Source organism: Penicillium griseofulvum, assembly GCF_001561935.1.
Source record: "Penicillium griseofulvum strain PG3 chromosome Unknown contig_95, whole genome shotgun sequence".
Classification (NCBI taxonomy): Eukaryota; Fungi; Ascomycota; class Eurotiomycetes; order Eurotiales; family Aspergillaceae; genus Penicillium; species Penicillium griseofulvum.
Genome location: NW_024467454.1, coordinates 675169 through 686754, shown reverse-complemented (window position 1 = coordinate 686754; position 11586 = coordinate 675169). Strand labels below are relative to the sequence as shown.

The following is an 11586-nucleotide window of genomic DNA, read 5'->3' as shown; positions in this document are numbered from 1 at the left end:
CAATTGAACAACAAAAACAAATAATATACAAAAGAGCACTATATTGGCACTATGGCTCGAATTGACGTCGAAAAAGCCATTGAGGAGCTCACCATCGGCGAGAAGGTGGCCCTCACATCTGGTAAAACTGAGTCCTATTGCCGAAGATGCAATCCCAGCCATTGATCAAGTTAAAACTAACCTTATCCTACTAGGTCGTGACTTCTGGCACACAGAAGCGATTCCACGTCTTAACATCCCCGCGATACGCATGTCCGATGGCCCCAATGGCGTCCGTGGTACTCGCTTCTTCAACGGTATCCCAGCAGCATGCTTCCCCTGTGCAACAGCGCTCGGCGCTACCTGGGATACCGAGTTGCTAGCGGAGGTCGGTGCATTGATGGGTGAAGAAGCGATCGCAAAAGGCACACACGTCGTGTTAGGCCCAACAATTAACACCCAGCGTTCGCCGCTTGGAGGGCGCGGCTTCGAGTCCTTCTCCGAGGATGGTGTGCTTTCAGGCACGCTGGCCGGCCACTTCTGCAAGGCAATGCAGGAGAAGGGTGTTGCTGCTACGCTTAAACACTTTGTCTGCAATGACCAGGAACATGAGCGGTTGGCTGTTAGCAGCATTGTCACTAACCGTGCGCTGCGTGAGATTTACTTGATGCCGTTCCAGTTGGCCATGCGGATTTGTCGCTCGCAGTGCATTATGACAGCTTATAATAAGGTTAACGGGACGCATGTTAGCGAAAACAAGGCTATTATTGATGATATCTTGCGCAAGGAGTGGGGTTGGGAGGGTCTTATTATGAGTGATTGGTGAGTATCGGTGACGGATTCATTCTGTTAACGTTTGTGTTCGGTCAGAAGCTTATCTTTGATTTTCATTTGTAGGTTTGGTACCTACAGTACCTCCGATGCCATTATTGCCGGTCTCGACATTGAGATGCCCGGTAAGACCCGCTGGCGTGGTGATACTCTTGCACATGCTGTTTCATCAAACAAGGTGGCCCAATACCAGCTTGATGAACGCGTGCGCAATATCCTCAACCTGGTGAACTGGGTTGAGCCCCTGGGAATTCCAGAGGGAGCACCTGAGAAGGCTCTCAACCGGCCAGAAGATCAGGCTCTGATGCGCCGCGCTGCTGCCGAGTCTGTCGTGCTTATGAAGAATGAGGGCGATATTCTTCCTCTTAAGAAGGATGGGTCTCTGCTGGTTATTGGGCCCAACGCTAAGATTGCTGCTTACTGTGGTGGTGGCTCGGCCTCTCTGGCTCCATACTACACTGTCACTCCATTCGATGGCGTCTCTGCCAAGAGCAATGGAGAGGTCAAGTTCAGCCAGGGTGTCTACTCCCACAAGGAGCTGCCGCTTCTGGGCCCTCTGCTGAAGACCGCAGATGGCAGACCTGGCTTCACATTCAAAGTCTACAATGAACACCCCAGCGCTGGTGAGAACCGACAGGTTGTGGACGAATTGCATCTGCTCGAGTCTTCCGGATTCCTGATGGACTACGTCAACCCTAAGATCAAGTCTATGACCTACTACGTCGATATGGAGGGATCCTTCACCCCCGAGGAGAGCGGAGTCTACGATTTCGGTGTGACAGTCGTCGGAACAGGCCAACTCCTCATCGACGGCGAGGTCGTCGTTGACAACACCAAGAACCAGAAGCCAGGCTCTGCCTTCTTCGGCACCGCCACCATCGAAGAGATCGGGAGCAAAGAGCTCAAGGCCGGCCAGACATACAAGGTTGTTTTCCAGTTCGGCAGCGCACCAACCTCCGACCTAGACACACATGGAGTTGTCGCCTTCGGCCCAGGCGGCTTCCGTTTCGGTGCCAGCCGACGAGTGAGCCAAGAAGAATTGATCGCCAACGCAGTCGAGCAAGCCAAGACCGCTGAGCAAGTCGTCATCTTCGCCGGTCTCACCCTGGAATGGGAGACCGAAGGCCACGACCGCGAACACATGGACCTACCCCCCGGCAGCGATGATCTGATCAGCCGTGTGCTAGAGGTGAACCCGAACGCAGTTGTCGTCATCCAATCCGGCACACCGGTCACAATGCCATGGGAACACAAGGCCAAAGCCCTAGTGCAAGCCTGGTTCGGCGGCAACGAGTGCGGTAACGGCATCGCGGATGTCCTCTACGGCGACGTCAATCCCTCCGCCAAGCTACCCATCACCTTCCCCCGCCGTCTGCAGGATAACCCCTCCTACCTGAACTTCCGATCCGAGCGTGGCCGCGTCCTCTACGGCGAGGATATCTACGTTGGCTACCGGTACTTCGAGAAGAGTGATGTGGCGCCTGGCTTCGCTTTCGGACATGGTCTGTCGTACACTAGTTTCGCCCGCTCGGATCTGAGCATCGAGACTGTTCCCGAACAGGCCAAGTACACTGAGTCTGGTGAGCCTGTCACTGCTACCGTGACAGTCTCCAATACTGGCTCTGTGGCTGGTGCCGAGATCGTGCAGCTTTGGATCGTGCCACCGAAGACTGATGTTGGCCGTCCTGTGCGCGAGCTTAAGGCTTTCCAGAAGGTGTTCTTGCAGCCTGGTGAGACTAAGACTGTGCAGTTGGTTGTTGAGAAGAAGTTGGCTACGAGTTGGTGGGATGAGGAGCGGGAGCAGTGGATCTCTGAGAAGGGAACGTACAAGGTTCTTGTTACGGGTACTGGGGCTGAGGAGTTGCATGGCCAGTTCGATGTTGGCAAGACGAGGTTCTGGCTTGGTCTGTAAGGTCTTTATATAGGACCATGTCTCACGAGTGATGTTATTTTTATCTGTGGATCTGGGTTGGCTTGGCATTTGGGAGATTTCTTGATATTCCGAATGGAAAATTTTATTTTATGAACTTCAAAATAGTACTATAGTAAAGTAGATCTAGTGTTTTATGAGAAGGTGTAGGCGATGTCACGTATACATTGTAGAACCTCAATGAAAACGATGCGAAATGAACAAAGTAATAAAACATATGTCCTCAGCCAAGCACTATAAATGGTAAAAGAACAGAAAAGAAAAGGGTATATACATAGAACATCTCAGACATCAAAACAAATAGGCCTGGATAAAGAAAACAAACAATCCCTGTGGATATTCAAACGCCCACAAACCTCATCAACAGACTCCATTTTCATTTTCCTTCCTCTTCATTCCCAGTCCAGCCAACCTCCTAAACAAAAGCGAAGCCTTCTTCCGCCGGTTATTTTTAAAGGAACCAGGCACATCAACAGAGTAAACACGGCCCTGCTTAATCTCATTCCCCAAACAAGAAGACGAGTAAGACATACTGGACCCGGCAAACCTTTGGTACGGGTATCTGCCAGGCACCTCTTCCTCATTCGTCGAAGCAGTACCAAATCTCGGACTTGTTTCCGGCCTTGACACTGCATCTCTTGCGGTACCTAGCGGTGAAGGTAATGAGACTTTGCTGTAAACACTCGGATCCCGATCCCAGAAATTCTTCGACCACTCACGGTTGAAATCACCTGTTGTTTGGTTGTAGGAACTGTAGAAACGGATCACAGGCTTCGGATCTTTAGCCTGTGTGGTCGCTTTTTCTTCCAATTGGCGTTGGAGGTCTCTGCTAGCGCGAAGCCAAGTCCTTTCTACTCCACTGCCAGGTGGGGATATAGCTGGAGAAGATGTCTCGGGTTTGTTTTCGTTTACGTTGCGGCTCTCGGTCCGTGGCTCTGTCTTGAGCTCGGACTCGGTCGCTTGGAAGCCTTCGTCGGTTTCACTGAGTGGGCTGACTGGGCTGTCGAGCGTCATTGGCTCGAATTTCCACTCGTTGAATTGGGGAGGGCTGTATGGGAATGGAATTGGGCTTGAAGAGGATCGCTCCCTTTTGTTTTCGACTGTTGTTGCTTCACTCTGGCTTCGGAATAGTGGTTCTGATGGACTATGTGGTGGTGAGGCGGAGGGTTGGTTGTTATAGAACCGCGTTGGGGCATCGGTGCTCGATACGCTGTTGTCGTATGGTTTCCCCGGTTGGCTGGGTGAATTGAAGCTCATACCGACGCCGGAATCATGTTTCTCGGTGCTTTCTGTTTCGGGACTGATTGGTTTGGGCGCCGATAGCAGCATATCATGCTGTTCTAAAGATGAAGGTGCTGCATCGACACTGGGCTGACCGGCTGGGTTTTGTGCATTTGTTAGGACTGGCACGGTGTTTCGGTTGGCCAATCTGGCTGGAATACCACGGTCAATGCTGTGAGATAGCATGGCGCAGGCATGTTTGATATAAGCTTCGAGGTCTTCTCCGATCTCTTGGCGGTCAATGAACGGCGACGCAGGGCGGAAGTAGCCTGGCTCATCTGTGAAACTGTAGCCTCGACTGGAATCTGGGTCACTGTCCCATGTTGGCTCGTCGTGAGGAGATTCAGGACTGGTCGCTGATCGGGGACGACTGCTTGATGGATTGGGTTCAACGGGCGAGACTAGTGGTGATGCTAGACCTCGTGCGGAACTACTTTTGGTGAAGGTCAGACGGTGGCGTATTTTGGTTGCTTTTGCCGATAACTTGTGCTCCATCTCGGTGTAAATGGTCTTTTGATCTTTGTTTATGCTCCGATCTCAAGGAATCGGATGTATGAATATGGCTCAAATCGACCCAAGAGAGGAACGTAAACAATGAAAATAGCCTCCGATTGAAAGATCTAGCAATTTCCCGAACTATGTAGGAAGTTTCGTTGTCGGCACAACTGTCTGGTATGCGGGGGGAATGTCAGAATATAAGAAAGGGAAAAAAAAAGTAAATATAAAAGAAAAACCCTGGAGAGAAACTAGTCTGCATAAGAAAGATAGGGCTTATACTATCTAGAACTACGAAGATAAAGATACCTCGCTGGATGTAGTTAGGCCGTGATACATTTCAAGGGTCTAAGCGCCTACATGTACGGAGTACTGTGACTCAAATTGGGGGCTTTTTTTTTTCTGTTCTCTTTTCTCATACTATTATTATACGCTATAACGCTTTAGTATACTCCCCGAATAAATTTGGAAAAAGTGTCTCAAAAAGAATATAAAAGGGCCTAGAAGCCACTCTATTCCGCTCGGGCCAACTTACCATGAACCCTTCATTTAAACCGAGGCGTATTACCCTGCATATTCCCCCTATTGCCATGTGAGCTATCGAATATAAACTGCATCTACCCTCATGTTTGCTTTAAAGTCAAAATATATGTTTGATTGATTTTCTATTGATTTTCTATTTTAATAAATGCGAACATGTCGCAAAGATAACCGATGGTTATCAGTAAAACGGACCCATCACCCCCGGCGGAGGGAGAATCCTCCCGGAAATTGACCCAGAGGGCGGGTCTGATGGAGAGCAGTTGGATGCTTCTTTGACAGTCTTCTCGGACAAGGACAAAAGGCCAAGTGAGAGACGGGAGAGGCAGTTGGATGCTCATCTCCCTGACTGGCGGAACGGAAAAAAGAACGGCAACCTACTTCCCCTGATGCGCCATGACATCTACCCGGTCGCGGACCCCATCACGGGATTCTGGACCCAGGCTAGAGCATGGGATTGGCTGCAGAAAGAACTGCGCCTGACAATACTTTTTTTTGGGGGTTCATCGCTTTACCAAGCGGTGATATCCTCCACCTCGGCCTCTCCGAAGGTGCTGCTCTTTGTCAGCTTAGTGACACTAGCCACAGCAGCGGCACCTTCATCACCTGACTTCGACATGATATCAGGCAGGACTTCGTGGAAAAACTCGACAATGTGGCGGTTGACTTGCTCAAATTGAAGTAAGAATGCATCGTGGCCCTCGGGGCTCTCGATACGTCTGAGGCGAGAATTGGGGATGCCGGCTGCAATCTCTTGTTGCTCTGCGAATGTGAAAAGACCATCCGACTCGATACCTAGAACTAGAGCTGGCTGCTCTACGCGTCCGAGGGCCTCGAGAACAGTATCCTCATTGTCGCCGCTGGCATTTCCGCGGCGGCGGGACACGTCGTGTGTGTCGAGCTTGCGGGTCATGGCGATGTAACAGTTGGCATCGAATCGCTTGACGAATTTGTCACCCTGGTAACGAAGATACGACTGCGCGGAGAAGTAGGTCGGTGGACGAGGACGGCCGGATGCAGTCAGCTTGGGCTTTGTGTCGACTTCTGGGGCAAATGTTTTGGTGCCAGAGAATTGCGGGTCCATGAACTGGACCTCGGCTTCGGTCACAGGAGCCGGTGAGCCTTGTCTGCTCTCTGAGCGTGAAGTTGTTCCGCCACGGTGTCCGTCATTGTGGATGGCCCAGTGCTCGTTCGGGGGAGTGGGGAGCTTCTCGGTGCCATTGATGTTTCGAGGCTTGGTTGGATCCGGTACATTGCGACCGAACCGAGACTCGAATGAGTTGCGGCTGCGGTAAGTGAGAAGTGCTGACATGCGAGCTGCACCGAGGCCGGTGGATGGTGGGTCGTTAAATGCATAGTAGCCATCGTCGTACTTCGGGTCACTGTAGATGCTCTGCCGTTGCGCCTCGCCCCAACTGATGCACCATGCGGAATGGCGCGCTGAAGTCGCAATGGGCACAATGGCTCGCACATAGTCTTTGCCGAAAAATGCGTACTCCAAGGTGAGCATTCCACCCATGGATCCACCGACCACCGCAGCAATTTGCTTCACACCAAGATCATCCAGGATGAGTTTGTGAATGTTGACATCATCACGGACAGTCGTTAGGGGGAACTCAGGTCCATAGTAGCCATTTTCAGGCTTACCATCCTTGTAGGTCACAGCACTTGCACTTCCGTAGGGGCTGCCCAGACTGTTAAGGCAGACCACGAAGAACCGAGAGACATCAAAAGCTTGGCCGGGACCACCAAGAAGAGGACCCCACCAGTCGGCGACATCGGCACTGCCACTAAGAGCGTGACAGATCACCAGCACATTATCACCATTGGGAGCGAGTGTTCCGCGAGTGGTATATGCGACTGGGACATTGTAAAGAGTGACACCAGATTCAAGTTTGAAGGAAGGGATGATCGCAATGGATTGATCCTCGATCAACTGGGCATAGGGGTTTTCAGGTTGCGAAACGACTCTCTCTACGGGATTTAGTAGCGGTTCATAAGGTAAGAATAGTGAAGAAGGATAAACTGACCGTACCGCGCAGTAGGGGTACTGCTAATTTCAGCCATTGTGAAAAAGACAATATGCAAAAGAAAGAAAAAGAAGGAATGGGAATTGGGAACAGATTGTACTTGTAGTAATATAAAATGGGGTGAGTCAAAAAAGACCCCGCAATAGTCTCCGATCCCGGTGGCAGAAAATAAAGCGGTAATCAATCACGTGGAGTCACGTGTGGCTAGGGCTCGCTCCACAATTGACCTTTTTCTCATCTGTGCGAATTTTCTTCTTCCGTAGCCAACCGTCCAACAAATCTTCTTACGAGCCAACCCCCTCAAAACATTCAAAATGGTCAAGACTAAGAAGTCCGGTGATACCCTCTCCTCGCGCCTGGCGCTTGTGATGAAGTCTGGCAAGGGTAAGCAGGTCGTTGCGATCGCACAAAAGAGTAATTCACTGACAATTTCTCAGTTACCATGGGTACCAAGTCCACCATGAAGACTCTCCGCTCTGGCAAGGCCAAGCTGGTCCTCATCTCCGGAAACTGCCCTCCTCTGCGCAAGTCCGAGCTTGAGTACTACGCCATGCTCGCCAAGACCCCCGTTCACCACTTCAACGGCAACAACGTACGTTTCATTCCCCTTTCCTTCGGGCCGATAGCCTGAAAATTCGGCTGTCATACCTCGGTGTCAGCTACACTACTCAGAGAAGAAGTGGTCAAAACTACCACTTCGGAGAGTGAAGTTGCTCAGCGAAGGGATCACCGAAAGGCATCCCGGAGAGCGAATTGGACTAACTCGTCATATAGATTGAGCTCGGTACCGCTTGCGGTAAGCTCTTCCGCTGCTCCGCCATGGCTATCCTCGATGCCGGTGACTCCGACATCCTGAGCCGTGAGGCTTAAGCGTATCGCCCTGTTGCGAGCCTAGAAAAATAGAATCTTGAACCATTCTTGAACGAAAACTTTTTCCACGAGTAATGATGAATTATGTATCCTCAAACTAGGCATTTTTTAGACAAGCGTGTGAAGATACCCGTCTTCAGACGCCGACAGACGCCGACAACTCCTAGAAATAGCCTAAAATGCATTCCATTATGCTGAGTCTGCCGCTTTCTGTCTTAACATAGGCCTTGCCTAGTACCTATAGGGCCTCATGGCGCTGATCTTAATTTCATGTTGGCTACCTACTAGCTATAAGCCACACCCAGTAACCAACAGGCTAATACAGGTTGTATATACCCGTGGACCATTTTTCTCAGTGGCTCTCAAAACATTAGGCTTGAAGAAATTCAGGTTTAATGTCCGTGCCATGCCAACCCCCACACAACTCCGCAATCTCTTTGCGGGGAAACACTTCAAGCACATAGCCTGTATTGCTTGGCTTGCATAGATCACTCATTTAGCCGGAAGTTTCTCCGACAACTATGTGCTTTCGGCGAATGCCACGGTGGTATGATTCTTGCGGGAATTTGATATAAAGGGGAACTTGATCTGCAATGAGGGATTAGGTATACGCCCCCTAGACCAGAAACTCTGGCTACAATGCGTACATTCCTCTTATTTGCCTCGTTGGGCTTTGCAGCCGCTGAGGATGGCCTCAATGGCTGGCTGAGATACGCATCATTACCCTGTTCAGGTCAATGCCATTCCAACCTCCCTTCGAATATCGTCACCCTCAATGCGACTGAGAAAAGTCCGGTGTATGTTGCGGGGACGGAGTTGCAAAATGGTCTCAAGGGTGTTTATGGGAAGCATCTGAAAGTCACACACAACAAGTGCAAGAAATCCTCGGTTATTGTTGGCACGGTTGACCAATATCGAGACGTCTGTGGCGCCGTGGAAGATGTACCTGAACTGGAAGAAGATGGCTTTTGGCTCGACACCAAGGGGAAAAACGTTCAAATCCTTGGTCAAAACGAAAGGGGTGCGCTCTATGGTACTTATGAATACTTGTCGATGCTTGCACAGGGAAACTTCTCTAAGGTCGCCTATGCATCTAATCCTTCTGCGCCTATTCGCTGGGTGAATCAATGGGATAACATGGACGGAAGAATCGAACGCGGCTATGGTGGCCCCTCTATTTTCTTCAAGGATGGTCAGATCGTCGACGACCTAACGCGCGTTGCTGAATACGCCCGCCTCTTGGCCTCGATCAGAATCAATGCTGTCGTTATCAACAATGTCAATGCCAATGCCACCCTCTTGACCCCAACAAACCTCGACGGCGTGGGACGCATCGCAGATGTCTTCCGCCCATATGGTATACAAGTTGGCCTTTCGCTCAATTTCGCTTCCCCCAAGACTTATGGAGGGCTCCCCACTTTCGATCCCCTCGATGCATCTGTCATCGAGTGGTGGTCAGATATCACAGATCAGGTTTATGATCGAGTTCCTGACATGGCTGGTTACCTTATCAAGGCCGACTCGGAGGGAGAGCCAGGCCCCCAGACATATAATAGGTCCCTCTCGGATGCAGCCAACCTTTTCGCTAAAGAAGTGAAGCCCTACGGTGGCATTGTTATGTATCGCGCGTTTGTCTACGATCATCATCTGGACGAGTCAGTCTGGACACATGATCGTGCGAATGCTGCTGTGGACTTTTTCAAGGATCTAGACGGTGAATTTGACGACAACGTGGTGATCCAAATCAAGTACGGGCCTATTGATTTCCAGGTCCGTGAGCCACCATCGGCATTGTTTGCGAATCTGTTCAAGACTAGCATGGCCATTGAACTGCAGGTTACGCAAGAATACCTTGGGCAACAGTCACATTTGGTCTATGTTGCCCCCCTTTGGAAGACGATTTTAGACGCTGACCTCCGCGTCGACAACCAGCCATCACTCGTTCGCGATATCGTGGCTGGTAAACGATTCAATCGCAAATTAGGCGGATCAGCAGCTGTCGTCAACGTGGGCACAAACACTACCTGGCTTGGTAGCCACTTGTCTATGTCAAACCTGTATGCCTATGGTCGCTTGGCTTGGAACCCGGCAGATGATGCTCAGGACATTCTGCAAGACTGGATTAGACTGACCTTCGGTCTGGACCGCAAGGTACTCGATACTATCACTCGCATGTCCATGGAATCATGGCCCGCCTACGAACAATACAGTGGGAATCTGGGCATCCAGACGTTAACGGATATTCTGTACACCCACTATGGTCCCAACCCTGCATCACAAGATAACAATGGCTGGGGTCAATGGACCCGCGCAAACCGAACTAGCATTGGAATGGATCGGACGGTGGCACATGGTACGGGCTTTTCGGGTCAGTATCCGGACGAAGTCGCTGCCATGTATGAGAACATCGAGACCACACCGGACAATCTTCTGCTATGGTTCCACCATGTGAAATACAGCCATCGTCTGGACTCCGGGAAGACCGTTATTCAACACTTCTACGATGAGCACTACAGCGGTGCCGAAACAGCCCAGACCTTCCTCACGCAGTGGGAATCACTTCGTGGTAAAATCGATCCTGAGCGATACAACCATGTTCGGCACTTCCTAGACTATCAGTGCGGTCACTCGATTGTGTGGAGAGATTCGATCAATAACTTCTACCACAATCTTACCGGAATCCCCGATGAGGCTAAGCGCGTCGGCCACCACCCATGGCGCATCGAAGCGGAAGACATGAAGCTTGAAGGCTACAAGAATTACACCGTCAGCCCCCATGAAGCAGCCTCTGGTTCTGTTGCAATTGTTACGGCTTCCAACGGTGCAGCTGGCACCGCTTCAACCAAAATTAACTTCCCATCTGGGATCTATGACCTTGCGGTGAATTACTACGATGTCTACGGTGGCCAATCACAGTGGAAAGTCTATCTGAACAATCGGAAAATTGGCGAATGGGTTGGTGATAGTGAGGATACCTTTAGCCATACGCCCTCTATCTATTTGGATGGGCATTCGGCGATTCGTATCAAGTTCCGGGGCGTCAAGGTTCGCAAGGGTGACACGTTAAAGATTGTCGGCGTGCCTGACGGCAATGAGCTGGCGCCATTGGACTATGTGGCTTTGCTGCCAGCGGGTATTGTAGATTAGAAGCCCTCTTGTCAAATAACTAGATCACTGTCGATATATCTACGTTAGCTGCCTCTCCAATTGCAGTATCTCACTTCAACTGCAAACTATCATGACAGCCTTCTATGAATATATATAATTTTGAGTATATGGCAGAATTTGTAGACAATGTTAGTGAACTGCCACTGATATAACTTATGCCAAATGCTGATTCACTTCAGCCGCATCTGGTCTATCAGGCCTGCGTTGCAGCTTGCAGTACAATGACTAGTCAATTGATGTAGTTGCTTGGATAAGAACAAATGTTTAAAACTATCTTCAAAGACTTTCAAAATTTACTTGAATTACAGAAGGGGAGAAACATATATGTATGTTGTCTCAAGTTGCATGGCATTGTTCAGACAAGAGTGACACCAGTCCGGATGCGGCTAGCGTCATACATCATCGGCGCGCATTTCCATCGCGTCCCCAGATCCAATCCCTGCGCTTCAACCAATTGTCTTA

General features: G+C 50.3%; 5 protein-coding genes across 5 annotated transcripts; 3 read left to right on the top strand and 2 right to left on the bottom strand.

The window, feature by feature from the left end:
- Nucleotides 1-51: 51 nt before the first annotated feature.
- Nucleotides 52-2722, top strand: PGRI_057780 (beta-glucosidase; the record flags this gene model as incomplete). The annotated part of the gene is made up of 3 exons (XM_040793491.1): nt 52-121; nt 195-801; nt 877-2722. The coding sequence occupies 3 exons, from the start codon at nt 52-54 to the stop codon at nt 2720-2722; spliced, it is 2523 nt and encodes an 840-aa protein (XP_040648346.1).
- Nucleotides 2723-3100: 378 nt separating this feature from the next.
- On the bottom strand, nt 3101-4516 carry PGRI_057770 (uncharacterized protein; the record flags this gene model as incomplete). Its single annotated transcript, XM_040793490.1, has 1 exon — nt 3101-4516. One exon carries the CDS (start codon nt 4514-4516, stop codon nt 3101-3103), a length of 1416 nt encoding a protein of 471 aa, XP_040648345.1.
- A 1051-nt stretch (nt 4517-5567) lies between these two features.
- Nucleotides 5568-7123, bottom strand: met2 (homoserine O-acetyltransferase; the record flags this gene model as incomplete). Its single annotated transcript, XM_040793489.1, has 2 exons — nt 5568-7030; nt 7087-7123. The coding sequence occupies 2 exons, from the start codon at nt 7121-7123 to the stop codon at nt 5568-5570; spliced, it is 1500 nt and encodes a 499-aa protein (XP_040648344.1).
- A 277-nt stretch (nt 7124-7400) lies between these two features.
- Nucleotides 7401-7956, top strand: PGRI_057750 (60S ribosomal protein eL30; the record flags this gene model as incomplete). The annotated part of the gene is made up of 3 exons (XM_040793488.1): nt 7401-7470; nt 7524-7678; nt 7861-7956. The coding sequence occupies 3 exons, from the start codon at nt 7401-7403 to the stop codon at nt 7954-7956; spliced, it is 321 nt and encodes a 106-aa protein (XP_040648343.1).
- A 639-nt stretch (nt 7957-8595) lies between these two features.
- Nucleotides 8596-11103, top strand: aguA (alpha-glucuronidase; the record flags this gene model as incomplete). The annotated part of the gene is made up of 1 exon (XM_040793487.1): nt 8596-11103. The coding sequence occupies one exon, from the start codon at nt 8596-8598 to the stop codon at nt 11101-11103; it is 2508 nt and encodes an 835-aa protein (XP_040648342.1).
- Nucleotides 11104-11586: the final 483 nt, after the last annotated feature.